Genomic DNA, 21,124 nt, shown 5'->3' with positions numbered 1-21,124 from the left:
ACTTAGGAATGCAGTCTTGTCATCAGTTTTGCACAGTCAAATCTCACTGATTCAAATAGGGCTTGTACAGGAATAGCTGTGCACCAGATTCAGCCCAGGAGCATTCATGTGTGGTGTGCAAAAATCACAGTTCCCAGTACTTCAGTTAATGCCAGAGTTAGTTGAACATCTGGCAGACCCCAAGGCTCCTGTTTTTGCAATCAGTGTCATAAGCTCCAAGCTGGGACATAACCACATGCATATACATTTCTGTACAATGACAAATCATGTTTCTTCATTCTCAGAATCATATGAAAGACATCACAAGTGGGGAAGAGGACCCTGAACCAGGTTGGCTTTCTCTCAGTATACATCAAAATGGGTCTAGTTCTCAGTGATGGCCGAAAATGGAGAATCAGGGTTCAGGCTTGGGAAGCAATGCAAAAAGTCTACGGATATCTGAGCATGCATAAAATGTCTCTCCCAGTACTGAGATCCTGCTATCACCTCCTGTAAAACATACATGTGGGTTTAAGAAGAAGGGCAACGAGAAGCCACACCTTTTCACTACTTTCTGCTAGCAATACAGAAGCAGGTGCCACAATGGAAAATATAGTTATTCCTAGCTGGAAGCAGCAGACATTCATTGCCCACATCACCAGGGCTGGGCCATTTCAGAATCAACTGGCTCACCAAATCTATTGCCCTGTAAGCAACCATGGCATGGCCATCTGATCTGGAAGTAATGGTCTCCCATGATGTCACTGCCACAATTGGAGTGACAAGAAACTGGCATATTCCAGTTAGGCCCCAGAAGGCCAAGGTCTCATCCTCTCAAGTAAACATCTCCTGGCTACATCTGCTTCTAGGAAGTTTGATCCAAGCTATAGTTCTCAGGGACCACCGAGGCCCGCTTTTTCTGAGCTGTGAATAGCACATTTCCACCCAAGCTGATCGTTGTAAGAACTTTGTGCCATCCACAAACCCTGAGTTTGCTTATTGCCCCTTCCCTCCCTGCTTCTTCCTTTTGTGAGTTGTCTTGTTAAACTGTAAGCTTGAGGGCAAGGTCTGTGCTATTTTCATTAATTCAGCCACTCTGTAATATTTTCTGGCTGAGCGATGGGGTGCAATTTCTTTGAACGACTGAATGAATGATTGACAAAACAGAGAACATGGCTTTGGTAAGCCCAGGTGAGGACTAAGCTTAGAGAGGATGGACAGGTGGCTGAGTGGCTGTACCAGCTTCTCCTCCTCCTCCTCCTACATGTTCATCCCTTTCTGCCACTAATAGTGCTCTTCTTCCTTGTGTTAGATGGTGGTTTTGGCTCTGGGAAGGGGAGAGGAGTAAGTTTCATTCCACCCAGGAGCAATGGGTGCAAGCTGCTATGATGTGAGGACATGAGGGGAAATGACCTACACAAAAACCCAGAGCCAGCTCTGCAAGTGGGGAGAGAAAGGTGCGGTGCGAACAAGACAATAGCATCTCTATTCAATGTTAGACATCTTCAAATGGCTGGGGAAGGAGAAAACCGCTCTCTCTTTCTGTCTCATTCTCTGAACTCAGCTATACAGCTGCAAATAAAACGTTTTTGTAACGTGTTGTAAAGTGCATTATACAAGTGTGACAGTAGAGGGCGATGGCGAGCTATGGCAAATTCAATACGTTTTTCAAAACGGTGTTTTTTTTTTTTAAAAAAAGCATTTCCGTAACATATTTTTTAAAATGTGTGTGCAGATTCCACTTCACTCTCTCTGGCCATCTTCATGAGTTCAGTACCATTGTTCACCATTTGGGGCTTGCCTGAAAGTTCACGGAGAGAACAAGTCTCGCGGCAAAAGTAAATAAATCCCTTTAGTTTCAGTATCTGACTTTTTTCTCTAAGCACTAGTAACATCCCTAGAAGTCCATAAAGTGTCAAACATCCATTACGAGCCAAAGAGAAATGTATTAGGGGCTATATGTTTGGCTTGGGAAATCACTTTTCATTTGCTGTAAACCAACTTCCTGTTATGACTGTGTCTGTCAAAGGCAAAATCTTCCGCAGCGCATTTCTGTTATGACTACTCAAGCAGTGCATCTGTTAAAACCAAAAAGCTGAAAACGGCTTGGGGGAGAACTAGTATCGAGAGGATAGATGAACCGGGGTTTTCCGTTTGCAGCTCTGGCCTCCTTTGTCTGCGATAAATTCAGACTGCAGCAAAGAGATTTAATTTCACTTATCATATTCACCCCCGGTTCTCAAGTGACTTCTTCCTGGAACGATTTCGACACAAACTACATCAGCGTTGTCAAATGAGATTTACATTCCCAACCGGGTGTGAGTCACCAGTGTCATTCTCTGCTTCCACTCTGTCGGAGGGAAGTCACTGCCTCCAATTTTGCCTATCTAGAACGAGGTTAAATAAAAGCAGAATTCGGAAACATTTGCTACGCTCATGCTAAGCCAACAATAAAGATTGTGAAGCCGATTCAGACATTAAGAAAAAGAGGTGCTACAGTCCTCCCCGGGGAGGACTTCAGAATGCAGATGGGGTACTTTATGCTCGAAAACGTACTGCATGAAGAACACTAGCACCTCAGGGGAGAGCCCTTTCCCTTTTTACTATGTTACAGAAAAGGTCAATTTTCACCATAGCTTGTGGGAATACATTTTAAGGTGCTCCTGCACCTGTTTTCTTTAAGGAAACCTTCCGCGCATTGCACGGAAGGTAAAGGATCCGGCAGAAGGTTTGCTGCCTGGATCCCTCCGCGCTTGGGGCAAAGCGCGCCAATTTAGCTTTATTAACGGTCAGTTAAGAGTTTCCCGCCCAGAAACTCACCTAGAAACAACGTTGTGATTGGTTGTTGACAATGTTATGACAATGTTTAACTTCCTAATAAATAGCCCCCTGCTCTCTGTAGCGGTGTGGAGAGTGCGCGAGACAAGCTAAGAAAGAACATCGGTGCGAGACAAGCCAGAGAGAAACCGAAAGAGAAACCAAGCCACACAGAGCAGTGGAGCGCTTCTTCACCATTGACTGCAGTCTCTTAGTATTTATTTCATTTTATTTCTAAAAGTTTATTTGGCCTTCTAAGTTTTGGCCGCTACTTTAGCTTTGCCTATCTTTCCTATCCGGAAACCTCCGGAACCTTCAGAAACCTTCGGAAACCTTCAGAACTCACAACAACTACCTTCAGGTTCATAACCAGTGGTCCCTTTTACGGTCAGTGGGAGCAGGAACTCCGGGATTACTGGTCGTCCCAGATGCTGGTTATCCCCACAATAGCTTTTGTTTTCAAAGGCTCGAGTTTCCTCGCTGTTGGGCAGTCTATTCAGTTGTTTCATGTATTCATTCTTTATAATTACTATTACTGAACTGAAAACCTACCAGAACTGAAGAGAACTAAACCGGGAGTAACAGGTTGCTCTATGGAAGAGATTTAGATAGGAGTTATTTTACGATCAGCAATTTTTTTCTTTAGCCAAAGAAGAAGGCCGCGAGGAAACCTAGCTCCAGAGATTCATGGTTGTTATTACAGCAGAATATTGCTAAAAATCGCCGGCTGAACGACCAGTTTCTTTTGGACAGCGATTCTTATGAAACACCAGAATTTAAGTGGCGTTGTGGTGAAGTAGTTCGGCGCCTACATATGCAGCAAAGCTTCAGAGTTAGCATAATGTGAAAGCAGTTGGCTGCTTTTTGGAATAATATTGCAGCTTAAAAAGGTGTGCGCGCTTGCATGTCTCTGCAGGATTTCGAAAGCCATTGTTATCTAACTCCTTGTCAACTGAATCTAGTAATAAGTTATGAGTGGGAGAAGAAAAATCCAGCACCTAATGTAATATTGCTGGGACATCCTTCTCAATTGATATCAAACAGGTAAACTTTCTCTTGCAGGGTTCAGCTCAACTTTTAACATTGCTATCTGCAGTTGTCAGAATCTCGGGAAATAACGCTAATATGTTCAGCCTTCATCTGTGAGAGGTTCTCTTATGGAGGAACTGAGCATCACATGAACCTCTGTGATTGTTGTTTGTTTCAGACCTTGTGCCACCAAAGCTACAATTTGAGATAGATATCAGGCACAAAGGGAAATGGGTTTCTGAACCCCTTGCCCTCGTGCTTCAAACCAGGTGTTGTTGTTGTTTTTAACCTGCTGAGGCCATTTGTAGACCACAGTGGTCCAGGCATTGGTGATTTCAAGACAGGTTTACTGTAATGAACTCTCCGTGGGGCTTCCTTGTCACTTTGCATTTCTTAGTACAGAAAGTATTGATCTGATGTGTAGAGATCTTTCCTATTCTAATTAATTCAAGAGGGTTCTGGAAGCTTCTCTGTGCAAAAGAAACAAGCAGATGGTTCATTATGTTTGGGTTATTCCTTCAGAGAAGCTGAGTACAGCTGATCTAAATGGTTCTCTTATTCTTTCTGTCAAGGTCATGCTGACTATAATAATAGGTCAGAAGGAGCCTAGGTTTCACTCACTTTCTCTTTCTATCTCTTTTCCTTCTGGTGTGGCGTTCTGTATGCTTAGTGCTAAGTTTTAGACTTATTATAAGTTATTGTAAGTTTAAGTTAAGTCTGTTGCAACTGGATTTCTTATGGAATTCTTATGGACAGTGCCAATCCAGAATGTATTGGATTTGTGATCATTACGCTTATTTTGCCTTCAGTAGCAGTAAAGCTCTGCTGGATGAAATATTAATTGCATCTGGTCTACTTTTTGGGAATCCTGCAACATGTTTAAGTTTTTACTCTGCTAATGATACATTGGAATCTGCTCTGGATCAATATTGAGTAGAATTCCAATGTTTCTTTGGCCTTGGTTCAGAAACTGCAGTTAGTGCATAATGCTGCAGTGCAGTGTGATTTCTGACAAGAGAGTGGCAGCTGTGGCGGAGAGTGTGGGGCGAGGAGAACTGCAGTGTTGGCTCACCACTTCCTACCTCCCAGTCAAAGTAGCCTTCTGACAAAAGTAGATGGTCGCTGGAATTCTAGTAGGCCTATCTTGTTCTTCTGTTTGGGAGGCCAGGATTGAAACCCCACATTTGCTCATGGCTCATTTGAATGGGCAAACCATGTTCTATCAACATCAGTTTTTCTCCAGAATAGCACAGTGAGAGGCTATGTTGCAAGGAAGAACACGATTAAGATTCGGGATCACTCTACACATTCCAGAAGATGTGCTACACCCATGATTAACGATGACCACAGATGCTCCTTTTTACGAAGAACATTTCTAAAGGCGTCCAACTCCATCATTGTCTCTTACAGAGAGAACAGACAGACAGGCAGAAGTTGCTAAATGGAAATTGTATGCTTTGACTGAGATCAGATCCTCTGTTGTGATCTCATCCATGATATGTTCCATTTTATGCATGAAGAAATGGCACCTGCAGCAGCTTAGCAACCCAGCAGTGTGAAAATATTGGCACATTTACATCATTGGCTTCTTTTCAACCTGTTATTTTCTGACTTGGAGGTGTGACTGAGACCATACGAGGTCTTGCCCTTTAACATATTCTGTTGTCACATCTAAGTATTCCGCATTCACATCTACATATAGCCATGAAGAAGAATTGCGGAAAAGGCTGTATCCGTCCCATGGTGTTAAAGATACTAGACATCATTTGCATGCATTAAATATGAATTTATTCTACTTTATATTCTGTGAATGCTTGAGAGACAAATTGTATATTTAGAGTATTAATATACTTCCTGACTCAGACATACTGTATGTCTGCAGGTTTAAGTGACGATGCTAGATAAAAATCCTGTATCTTTTTTTTTTTTTTTTTTTTTTTGCTACATTGCAATACACCAGCTAACTGTATATGAAATCTGGCTGGAGGATTATGGTGACTGCTGACTGATTAAATGTATTCTATTGAGACAAGTGTGCTGATGTGCCCCAGGCAGCTGACTCAAATTCATCCCCCCTTCAAATACAATCTACTTCCTCCTGGCTTGGTGATTCAACAGATGGAGAAATGGCCAGCTTAAGTGGATGACATTAAGGAATTCCTCTGTCATAGCTCTTCCCTGACCCACTAAGCAACTGTAAGAAGTTCTGGAGTCTGACATCAACTAGACCAGTTTTTGAAATTAAGCACCGCCATAGTTCCCCCTTGGACTTTCCTGTTATGAAAGTTGCTTGACTGCATAAGCCTAACCAGAGGATATACTATGTTTTCCTGGGTGGCGTCCAGACTATGAGATGGATAGATTCTATTCCACAACCCTTGGTAAAACAGGAAAAGGTGGCACAGGAGCCGTGAAATCACTTTGCATAAGTACGTGACACAAAAATAAATGTATGAATATCTTGCTCTGGCATTCGATGATTGAGTCTATATGGAAAGGGAGAAATTGCCTGTATTTAAGACTTCATTCTTACCATGACCTATATTTTTTCTGTCTAGGTATGCAAGTCAAAGGTACAATTCCCATTGTGAAATAAGTACCGTGTTGATTCCATTGCTATAGGTTTTTTTTTATGACGCATTAAAAATAACATAAGATATATTTCTATTATTTCCCTCCCTTTTTACAATAAATTAAATGTAGCTGGGGGGGCATGTACCTTTGAAGTTTACTGAATCTTATATCTCTTCAATTGAACTATCTACCCACTATCCTAAAATATGAAATTTTACTCTGGGGCCTTGCTGAAAGTAAGTTTTACTTTGTGCAGTCCTTTCCAGATGATTTAAAGAGCAGAATCTGCAACAATTAGAATGGATTGAAGCAAATGCAGATTCACGCAGAGGATGGAGACACCTGAGGACCAATCAAGATGAGCAATCACACAAATGGCTTTGGAAAAAGGAAATTCCATACAGGGAGATTTGCAAACACTGCGGTGTTCAAAGGGTTAAAGCCCCCCCCATTCCCCACACCAGAGTCCCGATCAGATTCAGAGGCTCCTTGTCCACAATTTATTTTTTAAAAGCCATTAACACAATTGTTTGAATGGCACTGCATTTAGCTGGGTGCCGGGGAGGTGTAATAACGCAGTCTAAAAGGAAATCTGTACAGCCGTATGACTGGTGTGTCATTTGAATTTTAAGGCAGAAGAAAAACAACAACACATTATCTCAGTCATTAGAAGTTTGGGAAACACTGACTTAGATGAAAACTACTCTGGGAAATGAGGGGTGATGAAAAGAACCCGAATCACCCGTTCCAAACACTGAGATCTTTGGAAACTGGAAATGAACTCATTTTGCAGTAAAGCCAAGGGAATGTGACACAGATGATACTAGATGGAGTTTGCACAGCAAAATCAGAAACAGGCGAATGGGTATGAAAGTCAAGAATAAGAATACCAGAGCTTACACCATGTTGCATTGTCCTCCAGATAGTCCTCTGGGAAGCAAAAGAGAGAGAAAAGAAAAGAAAATAATTCAAGACAAAGTGTTAGGTTATAGAGAGAAGACAGCTGCAAAGAAGATAGTGTATCAGTACTGGCAAACCACTCTGAATGGGACTTATTTAATTATGGCTGACAATATACACATATCCAATTAGCCCTAAACCACCTCTGTATCACATTTAGCTTTTATTTTCTTTTATTTTTAATTGAGTGCATGTTTTAACTTTTCTATAGGGCTAATGCTAAAAACTTCAGAATACAAACCCCCAGGAACGTAATAACAAGAATTCATAATTTTTATCTCCTCCTGCCATTAATCTCCGTGTCCCACCACTCACGCATCCCCAGTTCCTACCAAAGTTATCAAAGTCTCTTCTGCTAAAAAGAAAGGGGCACATTTTCACAATAATAAAATTAGACACTTCCTGCTTAAGCCCTTAATGGAAGTAAAATGGGTTCAGCAAATTAATGAATGTATAAGGAGATGATAATTAATGTATAAGGAGACTTTTAGAAACTCAGACTGCAGTGAAGATACATCAGGGTTTCTGAACTTTTGTGCACTATAAACACAGGTGACCATTTTGCACTCTCTCTTCTCTTTAAAAGGTGACATTCTGACAAAGACTGATGCTTTGATGATGGCAGGGGTGTCTCTCACTTCATTTTAACCACTCCGTGCTGCCTGGTATTGGAGTGTGTTATGATAAATCAATATAAAACAATTTGGCCGTATATTATCAGGGAGACCTCAAAGGCAGTTTTCTTCCAAAGCCCTTGTGTTTATTTTGGTCCTATTCTGGCTTAGCTGCAATCAATTGTTTTGTTGTTTTGTTCTGCTTCAGGTAACGCTCTGTCTCTTTCTTTCTCACCAGTTGGAACCAGTTCAGATTGTCCTACGCTGCTACTCAAAGATGAAATCACAATCATTAGTGTGACATTTATATCCCATCTTTCTTTCACAATGAAGGGCAAGGTGGCAGACTTAGAATTCTCAAGTGGTCTCCCATTCATTTACAGACCAGATCAGGACTTGCTTAGGTTCAGCTTTTTGGATTATGCTGCACCCTGGGACCAACTGCATCGAATGTCTAAATATTAATCTAGGAGATTCAGGGTTCAGACTGTTCACTGTGATTTGTGAAGGTTTTTGGAAGTGGGTACTACTAGGACTTCGACGTTTGAGCTTCTTGATTCCTGAAGTCTTGAAAGCACAGAGGACATTGTTTGTGGATTCTAGAAGATTGCTCATTTGATCATGACGGCTAAATGAAACCTGAAATGAAGTTGCTGAGTGAGGTGCCTTAGAAATCTGGAGGGAAGTGTCATTCGTATCTAGATGACACCTAACCCTATTTCACTTTGTCATCAAAGTCAGGTGAGGCTATGGAGGTAATGGATTATTATCTGGACTTGATGAGGACCAATAATTTGAAGCTAAATCTTGAGGAGACAAGCACTGTGGGTCAATAGTTTCCTGGTCTGGAAAGTTGCTGTGTTAACTTTTCTAGATGGGGTTGCACTCCTGCAAAGGAGAAGATACAATAGCTTGATCTGACATTGTCAATGGAACCCCAAGTGGCTCACAGCACCTTTGACAGACTTTGCTTCATTGGTCAGTGGTGACCATTCCTGGATCTTCTTCTTCTTTGGCGATCACTCGTAGCTGAGAAAGATTGTCTTCCAATAAACACGGTTTTAACAATGAGTCTGTAAGTGACTGTGGAGGTCAGTTCTGGACCCACATGTCCTTCCACAGTGGGGACATTGGTTCCCGGGCAGGAGTTGATCACGGTGTGGATTTGCCAAGCCTGCCTTCCTTTTAGCATGTTTCTCCCTTGCGTTCTGAGTTTGAGTGTCTTCAAAGCCCATGACACCTTTGGGAAAGGCTGTTCTCCAACAGGAGCGCTTGCAGGCCAGTGTTTCCCAGTTGTGGGTGTTTATACTACATTTTTTAAGATTTGCCTTGAGACAGTCTTTAAACCTCTTTTGTTGACCACCAGCATTACGCTTTCCATCTTTAAGTTCGGAATAGAGAAGTTGCTTTGGAAGACGATAATCAGGCATCCGCACAACATGATAGCCTGGCTACAGCAAACCATTCTCTGGTCATCTCCAGGTTGAGTTATTATAACGTGCGATATGTGGGGCTGCATGCACACTTCTTCAGATACCTGAAGAAGATATCTGAAGAAGTGTGCATGCACACGAAAGCTCATACCAATAACAAACTTAGTTGGTCTCTAAGGTGCTACTGGAAGGAATTTTTTTTTAATTTTGTTTCAACTATGGCAGACCAACACAGCTACCTACCTACCTGTAACTAGAATTCCAGATGGTTTTTCTTGATGGAGCCAAATCACATCAGTTCTGAGGTAACCATACTTCTTGCTTCCTGTTCAGTGTCAAGGTGCTGGTTTTGGCCTTAAAGAGCTTGGGCCCCAAATATCTGAAGGAGCACCTCCTCCCATATCAAGTTGGCCATGCATTAAGATAACCAGAGGAGGCACTTTCCCATGTTCCAGCTATTGGAGAAGTGTGTTATACATATGCAGAAAAGAGGGCTTTCTCCATGGTAGCATCCCAGTTTAGGAATGCCCTCCTGAGAATGGCAATCCTGGCGCCGACAATGTGTTCCTTTTGGCACCTTTTTATTTGCCTAATTTTATGTGAATATATTTTCAGCTGGTTGACTGGTTTTATTCCTCTCACTTTCATTATATTGATGTTTAATGTAGGCTTTGTATTATTATTATTATTATTATTATTATTATTATTATTATTATTATTATTATTATATTTTAAACGTCTGCTGCTCCGAAATCCATTTTTGGATGAAGGCTCAGTTTACAAGTTCTATAAATACATAACTAAAATAAATAAATGGAGATGAATAGCGACACATGGCTTTCCCATTCATAAGGTACCCAGGGAGGGTTGGGGGGGGGGGAGAAGGAATAACCATTAGCTGTAGCATATGGCTAAGCCGGAAGCTTGGTTATTTGCCTGCTGTTTCTGCAGAAATGCAGAAAAGAATCTGGCAGAGTCACACAAAGCTAAATTTGTCACTGCAAGCTAATGGGAATGCATAGAGCAGATTGCCTTATTTATGCCGAGATTTGCTTGCCTTTCAGACACCTAGGACCAGCCGCCCAATATAGCTCCTGCAAATCCTTAGGAAAGACAGACATGAGTTGTTCTGAAATGATCCTGGAGTCAAGCTGCTGGTAAGTAGCGCAGCTTCAAGCCGTCACTTATCCCCCATTTTGTCAGCCTGCCTTATGAATTTACAGTGTTTAAGCTGACTCCTACCTGGTAAAATACACAAAGAAGGTATTGCACTTGGTCTATACAATAGTGTTTTTCACATTTAAAAATACCTATCCCTATTGTAGAATGAAGAATAAACCCACCTTTAAAGGTTTTCCTTTCCTTTTCTTTCTTTTTTAAAGAAAATGTCCCCGGCGGGGACATGGCAAATCATTTTACAGCTTATTGATGGTTGTAAATGAAAGGGGGCAGGGGATGAACAGAAGAAATTTGCTGTGTAAAATAAATACTACTGTGCTAGTTGCATTTTCTGCCCTTGATTAAGACGCCAGGGAGTTTTGTTTAAAAACAACAACAAAGGGTTGGATCCACGATTAGTCTGGCTATGAGTAGAACCATTAAGATCAATGGGACTAATTAACACTAAAATCAGCGAGTCTCCTCTAAGTCTATGTGTGGATCCAACCCAATGGCCCCAATACTGCCCCCAATGAGTTGGGGGAACTGGTGGCTCTCCAGATGTTTTTGGATGCACATTCCTACCAGCCCAGCCCCATCCATTGGGGTGAATGAAGTCCCATTAGGATTGATAGGAGTTGTAGTACAACATCATTTTGCCATGGGTTCCCTATTCTTAATGTATTGAGTACTGATGTGGAAACATCCCTAGCTAGTGTGGTGTAGTGGTTAAGAGCGGTAGACTCGTAATCTGGGGAACCGGGTTCGTGTCTCCACTCCTCCACATGCAGCTGCTGGGTGACCTTGGGCTAGTCACACTTCTTTGAAGTCTCTCAGCCCCACTCACTTCACAGAGTGCTTGTTGCGGGGGAGGAAGGGAAAGGAGAATGTTAGCCGCTTTGAGACTCCTTTGGGTAGTGAAAAGCGGGATATCAAATCCAAACTCTTCTTCGTCTTCTTCTTCTTCTAGCCACCTGAAGTCAGTTCCATGGGGTGAAATTAGCCCTATGGTGTGATTGCAACTGCACATTCAGATGCACACCTGTATCTGTATTGGCTAAGTGTGGATAAGCACAATTTTTCTAGATTTATCAAATTGAAAAGTCAGACCCTGTGGACCTGCCAGCTTATTCTTCTATCCATTTTCTGCCAAGTTGGTTGGAAAGATTAGACCAGATGTTCATTATATCAGTGTAGTACCAGCAAATACACATTCTGGAAGGTTATATATATTTGGGTCTGAAAGCCCAGGATTTCAGATGTATTCAACAGTATTATAATCATAATCACCATCATCATTATTTTGCCATGGCCCCCACTCTAATAATCCTCCTAATCCACATTAAGAATAAAAGAAATTGTGACCCTAATTTAATTTATCCACCTCAAATTGAAAATGCCATGTCCCCAATTAGAGGGAGGGAGAAGGTTTTTCAGTGGCCACCTATGTGTTTCTGAGCTTAGAAGTCTGAAAGACTTGCCAATCATGGACATTATTGCATCTGTTATCTTTGCAGGTCTTGGAGAATACCAAGAGGTTTGTTGTTTTCACAAATTCAAATCTGAATGTGTGTGTGTGCATGTGTAGACAGATAGGTAATCGATAGATAGATGGGCCTTTTTTCACTGATAGCACCAGTGCTGTGAAATTGCTTCCCTGATGAAAAACTGAAAGCCCCATGAGTATTGGCATTCTGCCAGCTATTGAAAACATTTCTTGAAAGCATCTCCCTGATTGGCTTGTTTATCCTACATATGTTAATTGTGGATGCTTAATGTAGCCATTTTACTATGTAACCTATTTTTTGCTCCACAAGAGGCACTTTTTGCTTCCTAAAATGTAAGGGGAAATATCTGTGCGTCTTATGGGGCGAATGGTGGTCCCTGGCGCTGAATTGCCCAGGGGCCAAAAGAGGATCATGCTTTTTATTTTACAATGAGAAAAGGGGGTGTTGAAAGGACCCCGTTGAGCAGCTGATCAGCAAAAGATCGGGAGAGAGATAAGAGTCCCGGCTCCCTTTCAGCCCCGCCCTCTTGCCCAGGCCTCCATTGTTGAATGTGCTGCAGAGGGAGGTTGTTTGTTTCCCCAGCGACATGCGACTGGCTGATTAGATTATCTGTCTGGAAACTGTAGAAAAGGCTCCCTTTCCTTTAGAAACTGTAGAAATGTGAGTTGAACCCCATAAAAACAGGGCTTTTCCTCTTTGATTTTCCCCCTTTGCAAAAAAAGCTGCAAAACTTTTAGCTGATCCTCAAAAAAGGGTTTTTCCCTTTGCAAAATAGGCTGCAAAACTTTTAGCTGATCCTCAAAACCAGGGCTTTTCCCTTTGCAAAAAAAGCTGCAAAACTTTTAGCTGATCCTCAAAAAAACAGGGCTTTTAGAGGAGGAAAACCAGATTTTTTTCCCTTGCTTCCTCCTCTAAAAACGAGGTGCGCCCTATGGTCCGGTGCGCCCTATGGAGTGAAAAATAAGGTATATTAATTACAGCAGCTGTATTTTCAATTAGTTTTATTATTGTCACTTTGCTATTGGTTTTATTTGTTTGCGAATACCACCCTGGTAATTCTTTTTGAAATGAAAGGTGGTATATTAAGAATAGTAGTAGTTTAGTAGTAGTAGTAGTAGTAGTAGTAGCAGCAGCAGCAAAAAATAATCTAGAGATCTTCGCCCAGAGGCTGGAAGCCATCTCTTGGGGATTTATTTATTTATTTATTCATTTTATTAAATTCATAACCTACTTTTCCTTTCTCAGAATAGAACACAGTAAAAAACAGAGAGAAGGTAAAATATGCAGACTTTTCGCAATGAAAGTCAAGAACTGCTTTTATGTACCACACATAACAGCATCACCTTTATATTTTGCATGTAAAGAGTCGTTTTTGAGAAGATGGGAGTGTCTTTCAGGGCCTGTCTGAGGGGACAAAAGAAGAGTTCCCAACGGTTGAAGGCATTGATAACAAGAACACCGTTTCATATGTTTAATGTAGTTGTGAAGTAAGTTTTGTGTCCCAACTTGCTTGAAACGTGAATTCCTTAATTAAAGTTTAGCGAGCGGAGATGCATTATGCATATGGACACTTAACAACAATAAGTGCTTATTTAATTATGAGAGGAGCTGTAAAAATGAGTGTATTGTAAAGTTAATTGGGAGCTGAAGTGATGGCACTTTAATTTGACAGGCTCGGGATTACTCGTTTCAGTTTTGGGAGCATTCAATTTTCTCATGGACAGAAACGGATCTCTCCATTGAAAAGCTGTCCTCGCCATTTCATCTTAAGAGTAATGTATTATGACTAGTGAAATGCATGGGAAATTTGTGGGAATGTTTTAAATCTGCAGCATAGATTTGCCATTTGGAGTTCATATCGTGGAGATTGGTTTGCTAGTAGCAGCAGCCGGTAAATCTGGGAGGAGGAAACTGTTGTCCTCGGGAGGTTGTTGGCCTGCCTCTCCCATAATCCCTGACTATTGGTCATGATGGCTGAGGTTGACAGGAGCTGGAGTCCAACACCATCAGGAGGGTCACAGTTTGAGCATCTCTGATCTGCTGGCTTCTGCTAGTGATATAATAGTCTTTTTCCTTGCTGCTTTTCTGTGGAGGGCTGGAATGAACTATCTGGGGTTATTTCTTCCAAGTAAATAAGCATAGATCCCCTAGACAGAGTCTCTTGGATTCCCATCTCTCAGCTTTTTGACGGGAAAAAGGTAAAGGTAAAAGGACCCCTGGACGGTGAAGTCCAGTCAAAGGCGACTATGGGGTTGGGGCGCTCGTCTCGCTTTCAGGCTGAGGGAGCCGGCGTTTGTCCACAGACAGCTCTCCGGGTCATGTGGCCAGCATGACTAAACCACTTCTGGTGCAACGGAACACCGTGACAGAAGTCAGAGTGCACAGAAACGCCATTTACCTTCCCGCCGCAGCAGTACCTATTTGCACTGGCGTGCTTTTGAACTGCTGGGTTGGCAGGAGCTGGGACAGAGCAACGGGAGCTCACCCTGTCGCGGGGATTCAAACTTTTGACCTTCTGATCGGCAAGCCCAAGAGGCTCAGTGGTTTAGACCACAGTGCCACCCGCATCCCTTTCTGACAGTACCTACCACAGGCAACATGTTTCAGAAAAAATAGCTAGGCAGCAAGAAGGACTCTCTCCCATACAAGGGAGAATCACAGTCCTTTAACACTGGGTGCCTGGAGCGGTCTTTCCACTAGGTGACCACACGTGATTCTTCATGAGGACTTTTCTTATTGCACCACTCTATGGAAAGTAGTTCCTATGATGTATTGCATTTCTGTAGCACATGAAGAGAGGCTTGAAAGGTGATATCGCAGGGAGGCAAGCTAGGTCAATGGAGCCCAGCAATATTTTAATACAGTAGTAAAAGTTTAACAGGGCCCAGGGAAGTCGTGGTTGGTTGAGTAGCTGCAGCCTATTGCAGGGAAAACACAAGAGAGACCCAAAGAAAGGGAAGGATGGAGTCAAATTGTAGGCTTGGCAGATCTACTCTCTGCCCCCAAAGAAGTCTGAGGTCTACTAACTGGACCCATGTGCAAAACAGGAAAGCTGACATAGAACTGTAGGAAAAGGTAAATGCTTTCTCAGTCCACAGATTTGTTTTCAGTACCAAAAATTGAGCTCACATGCAAATCTACTCTGATTTCCCCACAATCTGCCTTAATTTCAGGGGAGGAAAGAATGTTATGGTGATTTTTTAAAATATTTTTTATTTTGCAATTGTATTGGGAGTCAGAAACTCTTGCTGGTTTACAGTCAGGAGATCCCAGTCTACCTCCTTCCTTCTGCTCTGAAATGGGACGGGTGTGGGTGAAGTGTACCAAATGCTTTTGGCAATGCTTTTAGTATCTTAATATTGTGTCTTGGGTGTCAACATCTGTAAAATGCATTCTGTTGGAGACAACAGAGTGGTTTAATTCTGTTAAGTATCAGAAATGGATAGCATAAAAAGTGAACTAAAAAAGCTATTGCCAGGTACAATAGTTGTTTCTATTACATCCTGCAATCTGTTCTCAAAGAGTTGGGTCAGAATGTGGGTACAGAGAGGCACATTTCACTGAAAACAATGCAGTGAATAGAGATATGTAGCATCCCTACTCAGATACATAATCAGAACTGACAGTGAAGGAGCTGAGAGCAGCTTATGCTATAAGCATTGCTGAAACTATGCAGGCATGGACCTGATCTGGGCTTAGATGTAAGACAGCTGAGAGCTCCTTATCTGGATAACAGACAACTGGGAACTCCTGAAAAGTCCATGTAAGCAGCTGGGAGCTTTCTAAATGAAAAGGAAACTATACATGCTTATTTTATATAATTACCTGTATGTATCCGAAATGTGACTGTATTTTTATTAGGAATGCCATGAAAGGTGTCATGAAAGATGGCAAGCTTCAGATTTGGTCTTGGATTTGTGGTATCCTACTCTTAGAAATCTGGGGCAAAAGTGGGTCTTTCTACCTATCCAAAAATGGATTCCTGACATTCCGCAAAGGTTTCTGGCCTGATATATCTGGGGCAGTGACAATGGGGAACTCCCCTCGTCTTTGATAACACCACATTGAGCATCAGCAAACACCACTAAGCAGGAGTGCCAACTTGAATAAAATATTGCGGGGTAAGCCCCGCCCTGCATAATTGATCACAAGATGTGGCACCCCCCCATTTGAATGTCAATGCCTGTCAACTTTGGGCCCCTCCGGCCTCCTCAAATATTTTATTAGGGGGCGGCTGAAGGGACCTCAACCACCAGGAGTTGGCTCCTATGCCATGAAGCATGTGCAGGGAGATGACAGGAAGGGCAAAGTCAACCCAGTGCTAGTATTTATATGTGATATGTTGTACTGGAATGTGAATGGGGATTTACATCTCATTGCAGGGGAAGTGCATATGCTGGGGGCCCTCCCTCCTGATACAGGTACCACTGCTACTAAGCCAGCGGCCCTGACCTTGCTGCCATCTTGGCCCATCCATCGCCATCCAGGTAAGCGACAATGGCACTGGTGTCGGAAGGATGGTTCTCCTCAACCTACATGTGGCTACTGTCTCGCTGGAAGCAAGGTTGAGCACCCATACTCCCTTGTGCTGCTCAGGGAACCAGGCAGAGGGCCTTCTCGGTAGTGGCGCCCGCCCTGTGGAACACCCTCCCATCAGAGGTCAAGGAGATAAACAACTACCTGACATTCAGAAAATACCTGAAGGCAGCCCTGTTTAGGGAAGTTTTTAATCTGTGATATATTAATGTATTTTAATATTTGTTGGAAGCTGCCCAGAGTGGCTGGGGAGACAAATAAATTATTATTATTATTATTATTATTATTATTATTATTATTATTATTATTATTATCCTTTCCCTCCCCATAGCCAGAAGTGCAAAGGACAATGTGGGGAAGGACGGCAAATGGCTATAGTGCACTTGTGAGCCTCAAAAGGCCGTTCTCACATTCTGTTAGGATAGAGCTCAGTAGATTCATTCGGTTTTAGGAACAGTGTTGAGTAAGCAAGCAGGCAAGTCTTCAGCATAATTTTGCAACGCCCCTAGTTTTAGGAAAATATTTGTTTTATGGGGCAATAATTGTTCACATCATATGAACAAGGATTTGTCGTTACTAGCCAGCTGCTTTGGCCATGTATAGCCATATGGTGAAGCCACATACATAACTATGATTAAGGGGGAGAATGAGAAAAGATTAATCATCTGTTAAGTTCTAGCTGACCAAAATTCTTCCCTCCCTATATTTTTTTAAATGATTTGCAATTTGTAAAATTAGAAAACGGCTATAGCGCACGAAGACACAAAGGTCAGAATTGTTTTATAGGTCCACACTTGGCTTTTTATGTCCTTCATTTAAGATTTAAATGAAGATCTGAGGTAGGTTGCTTTTCTCACATTTTAGGTAGATTCACTGAACCACAAGAGTAAGCAATATTTAAGTCTCTGGCCTACAAAACCTCCCCAACAAACACAAACTTTCCCTACCATTGTGTGGCACCTCACTCAAGAACAAGTCATTCTGAAGGAAAAGGAGGGAAATGCTTTGAAGGGTCACACATGACGCAACATACTTACGTTGTTCTTGTGGTCTGCAGGAAAGATCATTGTTACTTCCAATATTGTTAGTTTTTCACTGCCCAAATAATTCAACTATTTTACTATTCTTCCTTTTTAGAGTAAAATAGCTGTCCATTGTACTGTTACACATTTTTATCTGGTGGTGTCATGTAACAGGTATGACCATCTAAGGGTGTGGAGAAGGTTAACTTTCAAAATAGAATCCCTTCCTTTTCATAACAATTGAGATCACTTTACCATAGTTATTACTCACCAGCCTGTCCAAACTTGTACCAGCGGCTGTTGTTGGTCTTTCCTCAGGATTATAGGGCCGAAAGCGGGTATTAAAGGTATCCGGAACAGAGCGGGAGGATCTTAACGCTGGAGCTGGTTTAGGCTGTCCACATCCTTGAAAGACCTGCAAGAACCATGCTAAGTTACTCCAAAGGTTTGCTCAGAATTGAATCTAGCAGCATCTTATTCCTGAGTCTCAATAAATTTGATGACCTGGTAAAAGTGATCGATCAACAGCATCATCAACAACTGAATAAGCTGATTTTTTGTTAATGAGTCGATATGTTGTACTTGTGAATTTTATTGGCTAAGTACCAAGTTACATGAACTGGATTTCAAGTTGTGTCATCTGTATTAAAACAGATGCCTCACACATGCAATATGAAGGTCTGAGTTCAAAATACTTGAATGGCCCCATTTTGGTTTTCAGTGAGACTAATCAATACCTTTGTTTTTTGACTATTTTTTCCAATCTGCTACTCAAAAGCATGAACAAAAATTACTAGAGTGTGGACCATCTCAAGGATCATATAGTTCTCCCTTTCAAGACCTTCTCTGGGCACTTTCTTTCTTTCTTTGGTGGAACTGCACAAATCCTCGCAAAGACTGGGTAGTTTCTTCAAGTGTGAACATTTAAGTCTTAAATTGTAAGTCATAGAGAGTTAATGACTCTTAAGTACATTCCATCATAATTATCAAACAGCCTTGAAAACATTGATTTTACTCATTGGCTACCTATTTTTTTGATGAACAAAAAACCCAACCTCAACGAAAGGGCAGCATTTGAGGTGAAAATCAAAACCCATGAAATTATGGCTCAAATTGCTCAGGACATTCACTGACTTCCTTAGGCCATTCACTTGATTTTTCTACGCCGTTGCTGTGCTAACTGGCAGTCAAATGTGTGAATGAGCTGCACTGGCAAGTGTTCTGTTTCAGGTGTTACGTTCTTAAAGGAGTGTAACTTGTTTTTGGAACTAAAAGGAATTCTGTTTAAAACTTAGCCACTACCGCTCCAGCTCCAATCTGTTTAAGCCTTATTTGTGTTTGGTGAAGAGGCATTTGCATCAAGTCTTCCTGGTGTGTTTTCTGAGACCCACCAAACTGAGAAAAGCTATACAGTTGTGCAGTAAGGTAAAGGTAAAGGGACCCCTGACCATCAGGTCCAGTCGTGTCTGACTCTGGGGTTGCGGCGCTCATCTCGCACTATAGGCCGAAGGAGCCAGCGTTTGTCCTCAGACAACTTCCGGGTCATGTGGCCAGCATGACTAAGCCGCTTCTGGCGAACCAGAGCAGCACACAGAAGCGCTGTTTACCTTCCCGCTGGAGCGGTCCCTATTTATCTACTTGCACTTTGACGTGCTTTCGAACTGCTAGGTGGGCAGGAGCTGGGACCGAGCAACGGGAGCTCACCCCATGGCAGGGATTCGAACCGCCGACCTTCTGATCAGCAAGCCCTAGACTCTGTGGTTTAACCCACAGCGCCACCTGGGTCCTTAAGTAAGCCACTGCTAGATCAATGAATTCAACTGTGCACCAAAGAATTATGAGTAACACAATCTACATAAACTGAAGGTGAAAACAATGCAGAAGGAGTGGACATATTGCAAAGTGTGACAGCAGCCTCAATATGGCTGGTGTAATAAATGGGGGAGACAATCGGGTTAAAAATGAAAAGGAGGAAATTGATCTCATTGATTCTACTTAGTGATGTGTCAGAATAAAGACAGAGCTCTGCCAGAATAAAATAGCGTATTTGGAGGCTGAAGAATGTAATGTCATGCTCCTGAATGGTTTTAAAAATTGAGTGCAACGGATACTTCGCTTAATCACTTTCCACATGTTATATTTTGAAAGGTAGTCAACATATAGGAAATCTAGATTGGACCTGGATAAGCCCCATTCAGGTCAGGCTGGAGATATGCAGATCTAGATAAATAACCATTTGTCATATTCATATGTCATATTAGATCTAAAGGGCCTTTGATTCAGGCTGACGTGAATGACCTCCGTTTGAGTTCAAGCTAGCAACGAGCTTGTCAGAAAAGGTTTTGCCAATGTGGAAAGCTGAAACCTGGGAATTTCTGCATTGATAAAACAAAGTTGCCATTGTCTGCAGCTGTAGGGCTCCTCTAAGTAGACAGGAGAGCAGAATGGACACATCCTGAGGGTTTGGGGGAGATCTGTGCACCTTTGCGTGAATGCTGCTGAAGAAAAGCCCAGGAGGGGAGCACATGCTATCAGCTCTTAAGGAAACCACCAACTGTTTCAACAGACCCTCCTCCATCTTTGGGGATGGGTGAATCTGTCAATTTTGGTTTCTCTTAATTTCTCATTCCCCCCCCTGAACATTCAGTTCCCCCACATCTTTCTTAAAAGCCCTTTGGAGAAAAGACCTTTAAAAATTTGTTTAAGCAAACAGAGTTGGGATTAGTTAGAGAAAGAGTGTGTACATGGTGGGGTGTCCTATAACGGTTAGACTAAAATATTAAATATCTGTGACAGCTGACAGTTGGCTGCCATGTAAGTCCCTCAGGCTGGTCTGGGGAAACTTGGTCCTTTTTGATAAACTGTTGATTAGTCATTTGGGCACAAATGCTTGGTCACTCATTGGACAGTTGAGGTGGTCTTATGAGTGGGGAGAAATCAATGCCACCCAAATCTGGTCAAAGGATAGGCTGGCTGGGACATAATTTATACTGTTGAGTGACCAAACTTGCTGAACAAGACGGAGGGTGAGACTGATACTGGCAGAGATGATGATGATGATGATGATGATGATGATGATGATGATGATGATTATTATTATTATTACGGAAGGAACATGGTAAAGGTCTAGTGTGGGACAGGAAAGAGCAATCCACAGCTAGCAACATGTAGCAAGACTGTAACCTCTGTATTTTCCAGCCCAGTGAACAGGCATGGTCTGGAAGCCTTTGTGGGAATCTGGAAGTACAACATGACCCACTCTTGGCTATTGGTGTACAGTGGTACCTTGGTTCTCAAATGCCTTGGAACCCAAACAACTTGGAACCCAAACACTGCAAACCTGCAAGTAAGTGTTACAGTTTGCGAACCTTTTTCAGAAGCAGAATGTGCTCCGTTTTGAGTGTTATGCTTCCAATTTGAGTGCCACACTTCTGTTTTGAGTGTTACGCCGAGGTCTGCCTGTTTTTGCTATTTCTTTTGCATTTTTGCAGTCT

The 21,124-nt window shown here is 42.1% G+C and overlaps 1 protein-coding gene across 2 annotated transcripts in view; it reads right to left on the bottom strand.

The window, feature by feature from the left end:
* Positions 1-21,124, bottom strand: part of GPC6 (glypican 6) — a 740,852-nt gene that overhangs the window by 29,325 nt on the left and 690,403 nt on the right. Inside the window, exons 6-7 of one of the 2 annotated variants that reach the window (XM_033147878.1) lie at positions 17,902-18,045; positions 7,300-7,329 (exon numbers count right to left, since the gene is read on the bottom strand). In XM_033147878.1, coding sequence (XP_033003769.1) covers positions 7,300-7,329; positions 17,902-18,045 — 174 coding nt within the window. The remainder of the gene's footprint in view (positions 1-7,299; positions 7,330-17,901; positions 18,046-21,124) is intronic. The other variant, XM_033147879.1, reaches the window with a different exon arrangement.

Source organism: Lacerta agilis, chromosome 4 (assembly GCF_009819535.1).
Source record: "Lacerta agilis isolate rLacAgi1 chromosome 4, rLacAgi1.pri, whole genome shotgun sequence".
Taxonomy (NCBI): Eukaryota; Metazoa; Chordata; class Lepidosauria; order Squamata; family Lacertidae; genus Lacerta; species Lacerta agilis.
This window is presented reverse-complemented; position numbering and strand designations above follow the sequence as displayed.